Source organism: Aphelocoma coerulescens, chromosome 1A (assembly GCF_041296385.1).
Source record: "Aphelocoma coerulescens isolate FSJ_1873_10779 chromosome 1A, UR_Acoe_1.0, whole genome shotgun sequence".
NCBI lineage: Eukaryota > Metazoa > Chordata > Aves > Passeriformes > Corvidae > Aphelocoma > Aphelocoma coerulescens.
The window spans coordinates 2,028,352-2,046,174 of NC_091014.1; the positions used below are offsets into that span (position 1 = coordinate 2,028,352).

Genomic DNA, 17,823 nt, shown 5'->3' on the forward strand with positions numbered 1-17,823 from the left:
AAGGAGCTTTGTACCTTTATTCTCCTTGACTCAGGACGAGCCTAAAATTAGCAGGGAGTGCAACGCTCCGTGAATTACGGTCCCGATGCGCCTCCCAAACCCCCGGCTCTGCAAACTGGGCAGCACGGGGAGATTCAAACAAAGCTGGCCACTATTTATAATTCCTTTCAGGCACAAAACAGGGTGACACTTCCCTTTTCCAGCTCTGACGCTTAAAAATAGAGCTCGGGGACTACAACCCAGCCAGCAGCATTTATCCACAAAAGGAGGAAAATAAATCAGCACTAAATAAACTCCCGGCCAAGGGGAAGCTGCGAGCGGAGCGGCCACAGAACAATAAACCCCGGCTTGGAACGGGAAACTGCCCCGTGGTTTGTGGGGGGATGGGGGTGCCGGGGTGGGTCCCCCCCATGGGTGTAAACACCCTGGCTGGGCCACCCCATCAGCTGCAGCCTCGCTCTGCCCCGGGCCCGGTTTCCGGGTAGTAACAGAGCAGCCAATCCGCGGAGTTGGGAGAGCTCGAGGCCTTTTCCCTGCAAACACGGCTCTGAGGGCAGCACTCGCCCCAAAACTGCGGGGAACCACAAAGGGGAGCCCCCATTCTGCCGTCCCCGGGGTGGGAGCTACCTGGAGAGGCCTGGCCTAGAGTTTGGGTGCTTCCCGGTGGGATAACCCTGTGCTTCCAGGCCGCTGGCGAGCGGGTCTGGAGGTGTTTTGAGGAGCACAGAGCCTTCCTGAAAAACCTCTACTCTGAGGGGTCACCAGGTTACCCAGGAAACTTTGGCTGGAGCCCCCCAAAAGGGGAAGGAGGGATTATGGCTCTCTTTTCCCAGCCTCAGCACTACAAACCCCATCCGGAGGGAGACAATGAGTGACGGGGAGTTTGAGCACATCCTCGTCCGGGAGATTATTAAACATCAGTTCCACACATTCACGTAGAGCTCTGCCCTCCCTGCAGCCCCACGGAGAGCAGCCACCTCTCCCCTTCCCTCCTCACAAAGAGGCATCCACAAAAGGACACGGACGTGTTAGGATTGAAAATAGGAATCATAAAAAGACCTCGCTCGGCTCCTAAACCTGCCAGAGCAGGAGAAGGCAGGAGTGTTATTCACTCTGCTCGGTGCCCCCTCCCTACTGGGAAAGGTAGCCCTTGGCAGGCCATAAATCCATACTATTATTCTCTGTTGGAGATGTGGAAAGGGGATGAAAAGGGAAACTGTAATGAAAATGGCAGCAAAATGGGGGAAAAAACCCCAAACAAAAACCCTACACAGCAACAAAACCCTCAAAGCCCCAGGAGGAGCTGCCTTCAAGCACATTCCTTCAGACGAATCCCTTCTCCTCTGGCCACCACCAAGACCCTCCTCGCTGCCATGTCTCAAAGGAGACCCTGATTTCAGATCAGCTTCCAGAGGGGGAGATTCCCCAGGGAAGCGTCTCGGGAGCCGGGGCCTAGTGAGCTGCTCACCCCGGGCAAGTCAGGCAGACAAACAAAAAAGGCTGGGGAGGGAGGGAGGGATCGAGGGAGGGAGGAGTGGTGAGGAGTCATCTGACACATCCAACTTCCTAAGTTTGTTGTCCGCAGGAGACCGACTGCTCTAACCCTCACCCCTTGGAAAACAGGGACGGCTGCGCCGACAACAACGGCTTCGCTTTTGGAAAAGCCTTCGGGGTTCCTTTTGTCAGGGGTCAGAAAGAGCAGAGCAGAAACTCCCCAGCACCGAGAGGAATCCCAGATATTCGGGGCTTTCTACCTACCCAGCTCCTAGAAACACACAGCAAAGCCACTTCACAGGGAAAACCTGCTCTTTGTCCTCCAAAATGCTGCGATTGCTGGAGATGTCGGCGAGGAACCGAACAAAAAGGGGGAAAAAAAGGAGAAGAGAGGGGGAGGGGAAAGGGAAACAGAGCAGCAGCCGCTCAGGTTGGGCCTCGGCCCCTCTCTGGCCCAGAGCTCTTTCCAGGGTATCCCTAAGAAAGGTTTTCCCCCCTCACTAAACAGCTGGAATTCCCGACCCTCCTCCCGGTGCGATTAAGCATCGATCGCAATTGGCGGAGTCTGACATGTGTGTAACTTTAAACCCCTGGATAAAAATAGCTCCGATTCGAGCACCATCAGGACTCATTTCCTATTTGCTTAAAAACAGGGCGAAAAATACACCAAGAGCAGCTTTGTGGGGAGAAAGGCGCAGGGCGAACGTCAAACACAAGTTTCCTTCGATAAGCCACAAACAGGAGCGCTGCTGCTGCTCCTCCCTACGCCCCCCCTTCCAAAAAAACACCACCAAATCCAGATAAGTTTGTTTATCTCTCTCTGGGAACTAAATCAGACTCGTTTCTCGACCCCTCGACACCACCACGGCAGAGCCACCAGCCCGGAGTCCTGCTGAGGTCGGGCACGTTCAGGCGACAGATCCAAAAAACATTTCATCCACTCTTGTCATTCCTACCCTTTCCCGGCTCACACCGCCACCTTGTAAACAAAAACTATTAATAAAACAATCCTAGAACCGAATTCCCAATGGTATATTTCAACGCCACCCACTCTCCAGACAGAGAGAAAAAGGGATTCACCGCCCCGTAAAGGGCCAGGAATAAAAACAAGGAGGAAAAATATAAACAGATCTATCAAGGAAGAAGGGGAAAAATAAAAAGTAATAAAGCCTAACCAAACCTGGAAGGTTACATAAACCTCTTGGGAGACGGGCTCGGGCCCTGATGCCCTTCACCCACCCCTGGGTCTGCTGAGCCAGACCCCGAGGGACCCCCCCGTCCTCCCCCAAAAATTAAATCCCTCAGCCGGCACCAGAAGCTTCGTGAACCGCGGGGTGAAATGGAGGAATAAATAATAATAATAAACCCCACAAAAGCCTTTCTTTGGGCTGTGGCTGCTGGAACTGCTCTCCCCTTCTTCACCCTCCCCAGGGCAGGCAAGAGGGGGTGCGGGGCACCCAGATTGGGGGAGCATCACCAAGGGGGGGTCTGCAGGGACACCCCCAAGGCTGTCTGTCAAGCCACAGAGGGGGATAAACCCCCCAAAATACAGCAGAAGCGGGGTTGGGCCTCCCCTGGTGGGGGGGGGGGGCAGATCCAACCCCCAGCTCCGGGGAGAGGCCGAGGGGGTGCGAATGGGGGGCTCGGGGGGCGACCCCGGCGGGGGTCCCCGGTGCCCCCCGCCCTCCCACCCCTCCGCAGGCCCGGCCGTGGGGGGGGAGGGGGAAGGAGGGGATCCTCGTCCCCCGTGGGCCCGGGGGGGGGCACGGCAAGGATACAGCTTGACCACGTCGGTGTCCATCCGCCTCTTGCCCGGGCTGGGGGACGACATGGTGGCCGCGGCCGCCCCCGGGGCTCCGGGCGGGCTGTCAGCGCCGCCGCCGCGGGCCGGGGCCGCCCGGCACCGAGGGGAGCGGGGGAGCGCCGGGCCGCGAGGCGCTGGGACCCTCCGCTGTCGCTGTCGCCGCTCCTGTCGCCGCTGTCGCCGACAGGGCCCCCCCGCGCCGCTCGCGCTCCCTCAGCCGCTCCGGCCGCCTCTGCCCCAGCCTCTCTCTGGACCCCTGACGTCACCTGCGGTGACGTCACAGCCCCGCGGCACTCCCATTGGCCGCACCCTCAACGCACCGCCGGCCCCGAGGCACGCCGGGAGTTGTAGTTCTGAGGGGGGTAGGTGGAGCGCGGAATGATGGAGGGGCCGGGGGTTCGAGGCCCCGCTGGGGCCGCAGATCGCCAGTTCCTCCCTGTCCAATGTTTCCCGTAATTCCCCACGGCTCCCCGTATTCCTTGTGTCTCCACCATTCCCAACAGATTCTGACACTCCCCTTATTCCCCCTTTCCACTTTGTCTGTTCCCACCATGGCCAAGGAACCATCCCATAAAAAACGGGGTGCACCCACGTCAGGGCCAATGGTTTCCCGTTATTCCCTGCGCTATCCCTGTTCCCCATGGATTTTGATGCCCCCCACTTGCTGCCCCATCTCCACTTTGCCTGACCTCCCCAGGGTCAGGGAACCACCCCACAGACTATGGAGTGCACCCACGGCAATCCCGTTGAATCCAAGCGGGAATGTGGCAGCTGGCCAGGCCCTACAGCAGGAGTCACCGTGCCAGATTTCCGGTGTGACACCAGCAAAGCATTTCCCGGTGCCTCAGTTTACCCACCCGGATGATGACAGCACTAATGGGTGTCTCCCAAGCTGATGGGATTCCGGTGTGGAGCTTCCACACCCTGCATTCCTGACCCCAGCATCATCCCATAAATTTGCCCCGGTCCTTCCTCCCCCCATGGGGAGGAGACACAGCCAAAGAATCCCAAAAAGTTCCTCCATTTAATGCCCCAACAAGCCCTGAGTCTGGCAGGGGCAGGAGGTGACACCACCAGAGGGGACTCAAATCCACTCCCCACATCCCGAGGGGGAATTTGGGAGGGGGACAGGGTTGTATCTGAGCAGAGCAGCTGGAAAATTTGGGATAGAGAGTCCTGTATTTCCCAGGCCACAATATTCCCTGACTGGCTCCAAGCAACTGGGAGAAATGGACAGGGAAAATAAGGATTTTACCATAATTTCCTGGAATACTGGTATTCCATCTGTGAAACACCAATTTTGCAACAGGGATTATTCCAGGCTTTTAGGGACTACAACAGCACCCCGTTCCTTTTCGGAATGCCTTAAGGCCAGCACCCAGACCTCGGGATGTGAGTGCAGAGGGAATTTTGGGGACCCTCTGAGCCCTCCTGGGTCTGGAAATTGGGATGCAGGGGTTGTGGCTGGCCTTTCCCACCCTGGAATGGGGGTACCATCCTCCCTGGAATGGGTGCATCCCATGATTTGTAGGGTGGTTCCCTGATCATGGAGCAAAACAGAGATGGGGGGAGCAAGGAGGGCATCGGAATCCATGAAGAGTGGATGTAGGGAATAGGGGGAGCCATGGGGAGCTGCTGGAAATCACTGGGAATGGGGAAGCTGTCGGGAGACAGAGTTGCAGGGAGATGTAAGGAATGGGGAAACCATGGGGAGCTGTGGGGAACAGAGGGATCTGTAGGTCCAGGCAGCTGGAAAAGGGGCTCTTCCCAGCCCATCCTCACCCCTCAGGATCGGGGGTATCCCCATCTTCACCCCAACTCCCAGCCCAGCAGGGCCATGGGGGTGAAGCAGCCCCTCATTAGGGCCCTTTAATTAGAATCCCCTTAGGAAGAGAAGGGAATTCACCCAAATTCAGGTCCTGCTGCTTCCCATGGGATTCCTCTCCAAGAGGGATACATCTATCCCAGAACGGTGGATCCCAGGAGAAGCCCCCAGGTGGGCTGGTGCACCCCCAAGTTTTTGGGGCTCAGGGAGAGCTGGGATCAGCCCTGACCAAGGCAGCCCCTGCATGCCCAGGCACAGCATGGCCAGAAAATTCCTCCAAGGGAATGAGGCAGGATGAAACCTCAGAGCCGGGGCTGGGGAAACCGAGGCAGGAGCTCCTTTCCTCAAAAAAAAAAAAAAAAAAAAACATATCCTCTGCCTCCACCCATATCCACAGACCTGGAGTGAGGAGATCCAACTGTGCAGGGTTGTCTGTGGAATCTCAGCCCTTCCCAAAGCCCCTTCCCCAACATCCTCAAGGACGGAAATGACAGCAGTGTCTCCTTTCTTGGCTTCTTCTCCCCCTTCCATGGAGACCGCTCCCTTCCCAGCAGCCCAAGCCATGGAAACTCTTCCCAGCTTTTGGCTGCATCCTAGCCTCCAACCCGGGGGATTTATTCCCCCAAACTGGCCACCAGCAGAGGGACACGAGGCCAGGGATTGAGGCAATGGAAAAACACCCACAACAGGCAAACGAGACAACAAAACGTGGAGTGGGAAACAGGGAGGCAGCCAGACGTTGATCCCATAAGGACAAGAACCCCGAGGGATACAGGAGCTACACCAGCTCCCAAGCTCCTCCTGCCCTGGGAAAAAGCACCACACCAGCAGGAAGGAAAAAGCAAAACAACAAAAATGAAATGTTTATTCCCACCTGGCGTCACTTCCGTGCGCTGCCGGCGGCGGGACACGGCCGGACACCTCGGACACCTCAGAGGTGACGCTGTCCCCTCGTCACCCCACGCACCCACGGCACGTCCCAGCTCCAGGCAGGGCTGTCCAGCCCTCGGAGCCGAGGGACACAGCAGCAGTTTGTGAAGGCAGGGGCTTCAGGAAGGCAGTCAGGGAAGGGGGATCCCAGCGCGGCCAGGGCTCTGCTTGGCGTGGAGCTTCCTCGGATCCCCTTCCCGGGGCATGGAGCTGCTGCAGGAACGACAGAGAGGTTGGATCTCTCCTGATGCCCCGTGCTGGTTTCCAGAGGCAGTGGCCTGCTCAGGAGGAATTCATGCTCTCCCACTGCCGGAAAATGCGGAACACCTTGCAGGACTTCTCTGAGAGACTCTGGAAGAGATGGGAACAAAGCAACATCCAGAGGTCAAGGCACTGGAGCAGGACCCGCAACTGCCAGTGGCAAAGGGCATGAGGAGAAACTGCAGCAAAAAATCATCCAAAATATCCCAGCTGGCTGCCAGGACAGTAGTTTGTTCCTGATCTTCATGATCCCAATAGGCCAGCTGGAGGGGAAAACAAGGAGACTACAAGCAAGAAGCAAGAAGGGACCCTCAGGAAGCAGGAAGGGACTCCAAAAAGCAGGAAAGGACCCCAAAAAGCAGGAAAGGACTCCAACCATCCCCTGCTCCAGCTGGGTCTGGTGCCTCTGACTTGTGACTGGTCCCACTGGACCGTCTGGAGCTTCCCTGGCACAAGGCAGAGCCAGAATCATGGAATCATGGAATGGGTTGGGTTGGAAGGGACCTTAGAGATCACCCAGTTCCAACCCCCTGCCGTGGGCAGGAACACCTTCCACTACAAGGGACCTGTTGGGGACACAAATCACACAAAATCCAGGACAAATCCTGAAGCAGGAATGCTCCACTGCTCCTCTGAGCTCCAAGCAAAGCAGGAAGGAGCTGGCAGGAGGAATCCAAGTGGATAATGAGATCCAGGGAGGCAGCAGCTGCTCCACAGCCACTTGGGGAGGGAGCTGTGGCCTCAGCTCTGCTCCCCTGGCTCGGCAAACCCAGCACTCCAAGAACCTGGAGCCAGGAATCAGGATGGCTGCAGAGAGGAGCTCTGGGGACACGGAATGAAACTGGATCTTGGGCAGCGCCGAGGCGCTCGGGAACGGCCGTTATTTACAGCAGCCCCCGAGCATCCCAGCCTGGCATGGGATGGAGCCTGGCTGTGGGAATGCCAGAGGGGAAGCTCAGCCTCTGCAGTTTGGCCCTTGTCACCTGGCTGGGATTGTGTCTAGCCCAAACAAAGCCCATCCAGCCCAAAATTTTGCTGCCTGGGCAAGCAGCATTCCGGTTTGGGATGCTCACCACTGGCTCTGCCTCGGGCACTGTGTCACATTTTCGGATGCCAAGGAGCTTCTTCAGCACCACTTCCCAGCCTGGCTCAGCCTTCCCAGGCTCCTTCTCCATCTGGGATGCAGCATCTTCCAGGGATTCCTCTCCCTCCCCGGTGTTGACCCAGGGACACCAATCGCGGTGCTGAGAGCTGGGGTGAAAGAAGCTCCTCAGGGAAGCGTCCTGGGAAGTGAGGAAGGGACACAACGATGGGATGGTTCAAACAGACTCCAAGAAACCCTCTCTGTGCCCAAACCCCAGCCCTGAGCCAGCTAGAGGGACACCACCAAATCCCTGGATCAGGAGCACCCTGCCTGCATCCCTGTGCCCGCATCACTCACCGAGCTGCTGGAAGAGCAGAGCCGTGCCCGCTTGGCCCTGCGCACAGGGCTGGATGGCACTTCCATGTTGTCCCCCTGTCCCATGCTCCGGGTCACGGGGCGGCTCCTCAGAGCAGGGCTGGTCACATCCAACTCACCCCGGTCCATGGAGTTGGGAGAATCCCAAACCCGTGGGCGGGACACAGCTGGGGATGGGCTCTTCTCGTGCTGCTGGGGGGAAAAACATGGAATTAATGGAGCTCCTCTGGTCACCAAGGGGGGCCCTGTCCGGCTCCAATCCTCCTCAGCCATCCCACAGGAGCTCTACCCACCACAAGGATGTGTCCATTGGATGTGGATGAGGGCAGCCCGGGATTTGGAGCACCTGGAGTTGGCCAGGTGTCCCTGCACCGCCCAGCGATGCCAGGACGTACCTGCTCGGATCCCGGATCCTGGCTCCGTGTGAGCATCCTGCGTGGGGATGTGGGAACGGGCGGGAAGCGCTCGGGAGCAGCCGGGGTGCTGCTGCTGGAGCCGCAGGAATCCGGCTCTGGAGCTGCAGATTCCAGCTGGTGGAAGCCCCACAGCCCCACCTTCCTCATGCAGCGCGAGCAGGTGATCACAGAGAGGTTCACGGAGCCGGAGGCAGCACTGTGGGGACAGAGCCAAGTCATGGAATCCTCATGGAATCCTCAAGGAATCCTGGGATGGGTTGGCAGGGACATAAAGATCATCTCATTCCAACCCCTCATGGGCAGGGACACCTCCCACTATCCCAGGCTGCTCCAAGCCACATCCAACATGGCTTTGGACAGACTTCCAGGGATGGGGAAAGTCAGGAGAGGTCATCAGGGATAAGCCTGGGCTTGGAAAAGTCAGGGAAAGAAGTCCATTAAAGCCCATCCATGATGTTGATTTAAACTGGATCAATTGCATTTTGCCTTGCCAGGAAGCAGGAACAGGGGGGAAAAAAGAGGGAAAATAGGAAAATGGTGAAAAAAGGGAAGCAGAAATGTAGTGGGAAAGTGTGAAAATAGTTAAATAAGGGAAGCAGGATCAGAGTGAAAAAGAGGGGAAAATGGGAAAATAAAATAAGGTAGGTAGAAGCATGGTGAAAAAGAGGGAAAACAGGAAAACAGTGAAATGAGGGAAGTGGGAGCATCATGGAAAAGAGGGAAAACACAAAAATAGTGAAATAGGGGATACTGAACATTGCACAGGAGGAACATTCCACGTTCCTCGAGCCTCCAACAGCTTTCATGGCAAGCCCAGAGTGTGAGGGACATTCCAGGCCCATCCCTGCAGCTCTGCCCACCTGCAGGTCCAGCCACACAGCGCCAGGATACAGGCGGGAACGTGCACCTGCAGGATTTCCGTGGAAAACTTCCCAGGAGGCTTCTCTCCCTCTGCTCCTTTGTGCTCCAGCTCCTCCCCGATGAGCTGGAGGAGCTGAGTGATCCTTTCCTCTGTCAGGGACTGCGAGCACAGGGATAAAATGCTGGTTTTACTCCCAAATCGTGTCCCACATGGAGAAAAATCCCTTTTCCACCCCCTGGAATTGCATCATCTGGCACGCTCAGCTCTGGTTAACAGGGAAAAGTCACTCAGAGCAATGGTTTCCTCCTTCCCTCTGGCTCCCCATTCCATGAAATCTGCCCAGGCACCATCTGCTCCCCCAAGCAGTGGAGCAGGTCCCATTTCTGCCGTGGTTTTGGGAGTCTCCGGTGGTTTCCGAGCTCAGCCAGCCCTAAAACACCCCTGTGGCTGTGCTGAATGGATGAAGATTCCCTGGATCCCACATGGCTCCTGGCTGCCCAGAGCCATCTGTTCCCTGCCAAGAGAGTATCCAATGAGCCAGACTTGGCTGGAGCAGGGCAGGGCCAGGACAGGTTCCAACAGGGAGGCAATTCCACGCTTGTTCCCGGCTGTTCCTGCTTTTCCCTCCTGCCTAAGGAGCCTCCTCAGGCTCCTTCACCTTCCCAGGGCTCTGCCCACACCTCTGGTCCCACATTCCCATCTCCAGTCATGTGGCATCCCAGCTAAAGGAGCAATCTGTGGGCTGCCACTCCTCATGGAGTGCTTGGAGCTCCCAAAGGACTCTGTGGGATCCCAAATCACCTCTCCCAGGCACCACAGAGAATCCTGGACACTGGGAAAGGTCCAGAGTGGGAAGCAGACACCACAGCCCACTTCCCAGCTGATGAGCCATCCCAAACTCCTTTTTTACATGTTTCCATGGTGGAACCATCACATGGGGAATGTCCAAGGGAAAAAACAAGGTGGGAGCAGATCCCTCGCACACAGAAGCTGAAATTCCTGATTTTGGGTGCGCCTGGGATCATCACTGCAGCCTGGAATGCTCCAGATTTTGGGAGCAGGATGGAACTCACCATGTTTTTCAGGTCTTCTGGTCTGAGGGAGGGCAGCTGCAGCTCCAGCTGACACAAGCTCTGGAAGCGATCCAGGAAGTCCTGGAGAAGGACTCTGGGCTCATCCACCAGCAGCCTGGCAAAGCGATCTGGTGAGAGGAAAAGCTGTGCTCAGCCTTCCCAAGCCCTCCTTACCCCACAGGGAAAGGGGGGACACGAGCCCAGCCAGGGTGTCCACACAAACCTAGTGATAGGATACGAGGGAATGACCTTAAGCAGAAGGAGGGAAAGTTTAGATGGGATCTTGGGAATTGGGAATTGCTGGCTGGGAGGGTGGGGAGGGGCTGGGCTGGAATTCCCAGAGCAGCTGGGGCTGCCCCTGGATCCCTGGCAGTGCCCAAGGCCAGGCTGGACACTGGGGCTGGAGCAGCCTGGCACAGTGGGAGGTGTCCCTGCCCATGGCAGGGGTGGCACTGGATGGGCTCTGAGGTCCCTTCCAATCCTACCAATTCCATAATTTTTTTTAGCTTTTAAAGGAAAAGTTCAGCACAGCCTCTTCCCTTCACAGCATTCCCAAGCAGCACAGCTTCAAAGTTAGGATCTACCCCTCTCTGAGCATTCCATGACATCCAACCTCCCCCATCCCCTCCCAGTTACAACCCAAAAACCGTTTTAACTGTTCCAGAGGCACCCAAAGGCTAGGAAAAGCTGGATACAGCCCTGGGGCTTTTATTTGCCGAGGCTGCTCAGGGACATTAATTTCCTGTTGTGTTTCATCATTCCCACAGGGAAAAGGAGAGTGTGATGACAGGAATAACAATGAAAAGGAGGGGGAAAAAATGGGAATAATGCTGGATCCTGCAGGAATCTGAGGCACCAACCTGGGCAGGGGCTGTCTGGCCAGAAGCAGAACTTCTCGTGGGCAGTGCACAGGGCCTTCCTGAGCTCCTCACAGCGCTCCTTGTCTGCAGGGAAAAACTCAGGAATACTTCCCTGCAGAGCCACCTCCTCAGGGAATGGCTGGGAAAACCAACCCAGGAGAGGAAGCCACCAGGATGTGAAAGTTTCCCTCGGCTGCTGAAGGCTGCAGAGCCTGAAGCTTCACCTCAGACTTCCCTCCCTTCCTCTTCCCACCACGAGGAATTCCAGGCTCCCTCAGGCAGCCCCGGAACAGCAAATGTCACCTCAGCAGTTCCATGTGCCCACAGCCAAAATCCCTCCCGTTCCCAGGCACAGGAGCAGGGGAGCCTGTGGAAAACCAGCCCAAGCCAACCACGGGCACAGAACCCGCTGGATCCTGCCAGTTTTTCCTCCTGGGATGCTGCCAATCCCTGGCTAAGCTGATCCCTCCACCCTGGCTATAGGAGCCAAATCCCAGCCGTGTCTGGAAATCAAACTTCCCCCAAAAAAGGATCTGACATTTAATTTCACTTATTCACACTTTCACAACCAAATCATTTCTTTTCCAATTTGATTTTCGATGCCTTCTTCCCAATCTTTGATTATTTTAGGTTTTCCTAACCCGGTGTGATTCCCAATGGATAATTAGGCCAAGGTTTATTTAACAGAGATAATCTGAACAAACAGGGAGTGTTGATATTGAGTGACCCAAAAGGAAAGGCTCAGTATTCCCACGAGCCACACTGCACCTGGCAGGCAGCAGGAATGTGCTCCCTGTTCACCTCCAGGGAGCAGGAGCAAGGAATTGCAGCCAGGAAAACTGAGGAGTGGGGATGACACTTCCTGGTGGGATAATAAGGAGTTTATTAATTAAATCTCAACTCAACTTTGTCTGAGTGGCCTTGGTGAGCACCACCCTGAAAAAATTCACTGGAGGATCAGGGCAGGAGATGCAGGAATTGGGAAAGAAAATTTTTAAAAGGATGTTCAGATCCTTAAATGCATCCAGAGGGCAACCAGGCCAGAGAAACGGCTGGAAAACCTGGAAGAGGCTGAAGGTCTTGGGATTGTTTGGAGAAAAGGAGGATGAGGGGTGAATTCTGCACCTTCCTGAGGAGGGAAGTGCTGAGCTCTTCTCCCTGGGATCCTGTGGTAGGACTGGCACAGCATTCCAGCATGGGAATGGCTCAAAGCTGCACCAGGGGTGGCTCAGGCTCGACATTAGGAATTATTTCTTTACCAAAAGGATGATCCAACTCTGGAATATTCCAAGAGATGATGGATGCCCCAAGCCTGGAAGTGTGTCAGATGATTTTGGATAATTCCCTGGATCTGATGTAAGGTTTGGTCAGGCCCGAAGTGCTCAGGCACTTGGAATAAATGATCCTCGTGGATCTGGAATGTTCCAGGCCAGGTTGGATGGGGCTTGGAGCAGCCTGGGATAGTGGGAGGTGTCCCTGCCCATGGCAGGGGATGAAATGGGATGATCTTTAAGGTCCCTTCCAACCCAAACCATCCTGGGATTCCATTCCATGATTCCATGAGAAGAGAAGGCTCAGGTGGAACCTCATTGGGGTTTTCCAGTCCTTAAAGGGTGGATACAAAGAGAGGGGAGGGTCTCCCTTCCATGGAGAAGACAAGGAGCAGTGGGGACAGGGTGCAGTGGGAAAGGTTTTATGCCAGTAGGAAAAAGACATTTTTTACAGTGATTTACAGTCATTCCCCAGAACCATCATTCCCTGAGATCACCATTCCCTGGGACCAGAATTCCTTGGAACCATTATTCCCTGAAACCATCATTCCCTGGGACTATCATTTCCTGAGATCATCATTCCCTGGGACCAGAATTCCTTGGAACCATCACTCCTTGGGGCCATCATTCCACAGGACAATAATTCCCTGAAACCATAATTCCTTGGAACCATTTTTCCCTGGGACCAACTTTCCCTGGGACCAGAATTCCTTGGAACCATTATTCCCTGAAACCATCATTCCTTAGGGCCATCATGCCCTGAGATCACCATTCCCTGGGACCATCACTCCTTGGAACCATCATTCCCTGGGACCATCACTCCTTGGAACCATCATTCCCTGAAACCATCATTCCTTAGGGCCATCATGCCCTGAGATCATCATTCCCTGGGACCATCACTTCTTGGGACCATTATTCCCTGGAACCACCATTCCTTGGAACCATCACTCCTTGGAACCATCATTCCCTGGGACCATCACTCCTTGGAACCATCATTCCCTGAAACCATCATTCCTTAGGGCCATCATGCCCTGAGATCATCATTCCCTGGGACCATCACTTCTTGGGACCATTATTCCCTGGAACCACCATTCCTTGGAACCATCACTCCTTGGAACCATCATTCCCTGAAACCATAGTTCCTTGGAACCATTATTCCCTAGGAGAATCATTTCCTGGAACCATAATTCCTTGGGACCATTATTCCCTGGGACCATCATTCCCTGGGACCACCATTCCTTGGAACCACCATTCCTTGGAACCATCACTCCTTGGGGCCACCATTCCTTGGAACCATCACTCCTTGGGGCCACCATTCCCTGGGACAATCATTCCTTGAAATCATAATTCCTTGGAACCATTTTTCCCTGGGACCATCATTCCCTAAGATCATCATTCCCTGATGTAGGAACCCAGAGTGCCGAGAATATTTCTCTGCCTGTTTTTAAGGGTTTTACCCCCCTGGACACCACTGGTATAGCTTTAAACCTTGGAAAAAATTACCAACAGTCAGACAACAACTAGAAAATACAGTGCTGTGAATTAGGTGACAGACTACTATGTAAGGTTGTCACAGGGTGAAAAATTTAGAGATTTTAGGCTTCTCTTTATAATAAATAGATAAGAGTAAAAAATATCCAAATGGAGGATTGTTGTTGTTCTCTAAACCTTCTTCTCCTTCTTCTACCACTCCATATTCTGCAGTAAAAGTAGTTTGGGCTGATTGGATAGAGAATTCCACAGTTCCTGCCCATGTTACTGAAGAATTGGTAAGAAAATGAAAATAATGTATGTTTTTAGTAACTATTGGTTAAAATATCTTTAAAACGCCGTGTAAATCTTGATAATTGTTCTCTCTCACTCTCACTCCTACTTTTCCTCCTTCTATGCTGTACCTGGGTCATGCTGGTGGCTCTGTTCCTCTGATAAGACATAATAAACAACTATCTGGAAGCATTGAAACTCCAGAAGACGTCTCGCTTTATCTTTTAAACTCCTTGCAAAAACTTTCAGCAAATTCTCTCCCATCAGAAGAGACTCGATTTATGGCACGGTAAAGTGTCACCTGGGACCATCACTCCTTGGGGCCATCATTCCCTGGAACCACCATTCCTTGGAACCACCATCCCCTGGAACCACCATCCCCTGGAACCACCATTCCTTGGAAACACCATTCCTTGGAACCACTATCCCCTGGAACCACCATTCCTTGGAAACACCATTCCTTGGAAACACCATTCCTTGGAAACACCATTCCTTGGAACCACCATCCCCTGGAACCACCATTCCTTGGAAACACCATTCCTTGGAAACACCATTCCTTGGAACCACCATTCCCTGGAACCACCATCCCTTGGAACCACCATTCCTTGGAACCACCATTCCCTGGAACCACCATTCCCTGGAACCACCATCCCCTGGAACCACCATCCCCTGGAACCACCATCCCTTGGAACCACCATCCCCTGGAACCACCATCCCCTGGAACCACCATCCCCTGGAACCACCATCCCTTGGAACCACCATCCCCTGGAACCACCATTCCTTGGAACCACCATCCCCTGGAACCACCATTCCTTGGAAACACCATCCCTTGGAACCACCATTCCTTGGAAACACCATCCCCTGGAACCACCATCCCCTGGAAACACCATCCCTTGGAACCACCATTCCTTGGAAACACCATTCCTTGGAACCACCATTCCTTGGAACCACCATCCCCTGGAACCACCACTCCTTGGAACCACCATTCCCTGGAAACACCATCCCCTGGAACCACCATTCCTTGGACACACCGTTCCTTGGACACACCGTTCCTTGGAACCACCATCCCCTGGAGCCACCATCCCCTGGAGCCACCATCCCCTGGAACCACCATCCCCTGGAACCACCATTCCTTGGAACCACCATTCCCTGGAACCACCGTTCCCTGGAACCACCATCCCCTGGAACCACCATCCCCTGGAACCACCGTTCCCTGGAACCACCATCCCCTGGAACCACCATCCCCTGGAACCACCATTCCTCCGACAAGGGGCTAGAACAGGATGACCTTTAAGATCCCTTCCAACCCAAACTCCCTACAATCCCACAACCTCTTCCAGCTGGAATTCTCCCATCCCCACCCACCCCTGACAACAGCAACAGGATTTGTGATCCCATTCCCCCCAACTAAACACCACGTATTCACCTTGAGCTCTATTTCCAGACACCCCAAACACCCAACCCCAGCCGGGACACACCCCCGCATCCCGAAATCCCGGAATCCCGGAATCCCAGCCCATCCCTACGCACAGTTGCTGAGGTCGAAGGCGAGCTGCAGGCTCATGCACAGGTAGGCCTGGCAGCTGGAGCACCTCAGCATGTCACACTCCACGTTGATCCAGCCGAACCTGGCGCACACCAGCGGCGACAGCGCGTGGGGTTTGCCCGCCCACTTCAGCGGGTGAGCCCGTCAAGGAGGAAATCCCACAAAATTCCCCTGGTTCTGGCTGGGGAGAAGCTGCCAAGAAAGGGAGAGCTCGGAGCAGGCTGCAGCTTCCTCAGGAAGGGAAGCAGAGGGACAGGCAGGGATCTGCTCCCTTAGAGCAGGGTAGGGAAACGGGGAATGGCTGGAGCTGTGCCAGGGAGGATTTTAGGAAAAGGCTGGATTTTGGGAGAAGGTTCTTCCCCCAGAGGGTGGTGGGGCATTGGAAAAGGCTCCCCAGGGAATGCTCACACTGCAGGAGTGTTTGGACAACTCTCAGGGACAGGGTGGGATTTTGGGGTGTCTGTGCAAGAACGGGAGTTGGATCAGTGATTCCTCTGGATCCCTTCCCCCACAATTTCCAGGTGGAATCTACAGCATCCCAAAGGATATGGTGAATGTTTCCACTCTGCTGAAATAGGCTTCCCTGCTGGCTGACTCCAAGGAAAGAGCCTCCATTTGGGAAGGTCCATTAGCTGGCTCCGAGCAGTCGGAGGTGTCTTTCCTAAAAGGAAAAGCCAGCAAGGAAAACTCCTGGAATGATTCCATTGATTAAAAAAAGCACAGAGCACTTCCTAACCCCCCATCCCTCAGGCTTATCCTGACAAGGAACTTCTCCAGAGCTCCTCATTCCCACTTTTTAATTAATTCCTAACAAAACAATGAATAAATGCAACGCCAGGGGTGCCTTGAACGTGTCCCCAGTGGCTGACAGCTGTGCCAGTTGGGATTTGATGGGACAAGGAGGGAACAGGGATTTGTTCTCCAAGCCCAGCGAGGGCAGGTAGAGGACTGAAGTCTGGGATGCTCCCAAGACCAGAATCCGTGGCTGGAATGTCGATCCCGAGGCTGGAATGCCGACGCCATGGCTGCCCTTTGGCCTCTTCCCAACACCCTTCCATGAGCCAAAATCCAGGGATGGTTGGGACACCTGAGACACCCCCAGAGCTCAGCGTCCTGTGCCTGCAGTGCCTCCCAGTCTCCCCAGTGCTCACCAGTAACCCCTGGGACTCCCAGTGCCCCCCCAGGGTGTGACCACTGTGACCACTACGTGGCCGGTTCAGGCCACGGGGACTCCACAGGTCACTTACCTGGGCTGTCCTCCCAGTGCCCCCAGTGCCCTCCCAGTGCCCGCTGCTGCCTCCCAGTGTCCCAGCAGCTGTTTGCACTGCTGCTTCCTTGTCCGTCCAGTATTCCCAGTGCTCCTGAGTCTCTCCAATATTCCCAGGACCCCACAGTCTCTCCAGTATTCCCAGTGCCTCCTCGTCCCACCAGTAGGCCTTCCCAGTGTCCCTTAATCCCACCAGTACCCCCTCCCAGCACCCCCCAGTTCCCAGCACTCCCCGTGCTTCCCAGCCCATCCCATCACCCTCTTTTCCCGCTATCCCTCCCCAACAATAATTCCCAGCATCTCCCAGTCCCCTCCAGCCACGCTCCCCCGACTCCAATTCCCTCCCACAGGACTCCAAGTAACACCGAGGACTTTCCAATTCCCTCAAGAGTCCCCAGCCCTCCTCCCCTCTCTCGGCGCCACACCGCTGGGCCTCACCCCGACCCCAGCCCCGGCTCCAGCGAGTCCCTCCCGCCGCTGCCCCTCACCCGCCGGGCCCGGGTCCCTCGGTGGCGATGCCGCCGTCGATGAGGTCGCGGATCTGCCGGGGGGTGACGGGGGGCGGCCGCGCTCGGTTCCCCTCCCCCGCCACCACTGCCGCTCCCCCGGCGCTGGGCGCCGCCATTTCGGTCCCTCCCTCCCGTCACCGCCCGGGAAACGCGGCTCTGCACGAACGTTCCGCTCGCGCACGAACGTTCCGCTCCCGCCGTGGGGTGGCTCATGACCCCATGCAACCTCCACACGGCCCCCGAAACCTCTCGGGGGGCTCGGAGGGCGCCGAAGCCCCCGGGAATGTCCCTGAGAATGCCTCCGTGAGTGTCCCCACGAGTGTCCCCGTGAGTGTCCCCGCGCCTCCGCTCTCGGCGCTCTATTGCTCCATCCTGGATCGATCGCTCAGCTCTCCCAACAGCGGCGCTCTCGCTGCGGCCTCCCCCCCACCTGCCAACAAGCCCGCATCTGATAGGCCGCGGCCGAAGAAGCTCGGCGGTGA

The 17,823-nt window shown here is 55.6% G+C and overlaps 2 protein-coding genes across 3 annotated transcripts in view; both read right to left on the reverse strand.

Annotated features, from left to right (window-relative positions):
- Positions 1–3,554, reverse strand: part of UBE2H (ubiquitin conjugating enzyme E2 H) — a 47,595-nt gene extending 44,041 nt beyond the window's left edge. Inside the window, exon 1 of the mRNA XM_069033712.1 lies at positions 3,273–3,554. Within this exon, the coding sequence (XP_068889813.1) occupies positions 3,273–3,325 (53 nt within the window). The 5' untranslated portion in view covers positions 3,326–3,554. The remainder of the gene's footprint in view (positions 1–3,272) is intronic.
- Positions 3,555–5,958: 2,404 nt separating this feature from the next.
- ZC3HC1 (zinc finger C3HC-type containing 1) lies at positions 5,959–17,678 on the reverse strand. 2 transcript variants are annotated; one of them, XM_069033726.1, is made up of 10 exons: positions 17,321–17,678; positions 16,115–16,226; positions 15,550–15,700; positions 10,985–11,068; positions 10,125–10,252; positions 9,050–9,210; positions 8,169–8,385; positions 7,756–7,965; positions 7,388–7,597; positions 5,959–6,404 (listed from the first exon to the last, which is right to left on the reverse strand). In XM_069033726.1, the coding sequence occupies exons 1-10, from the start codon at positions 17,455–17,457 to the stop codon at positions 6,336–6,338; spliced, it is 1,479 nt and encodes a 492-aa protein (XP_068889827.1). In that variant the 5' UTR covers positions 17,458–17,678; the 3' UTR covers positions 5,959–6,335. The 2 variants fall into 2 exon arrangements, with proteins under 2 accessions (XP_068889827.1, XP_068889835.1); XM_069033734.1 differs by having other exon boundaries at positions 7,756–7,962; positions 17,321–17,676.
- Between the last annotated feature and the right edge of the window lie 145 nt (positions 17,679–17,823).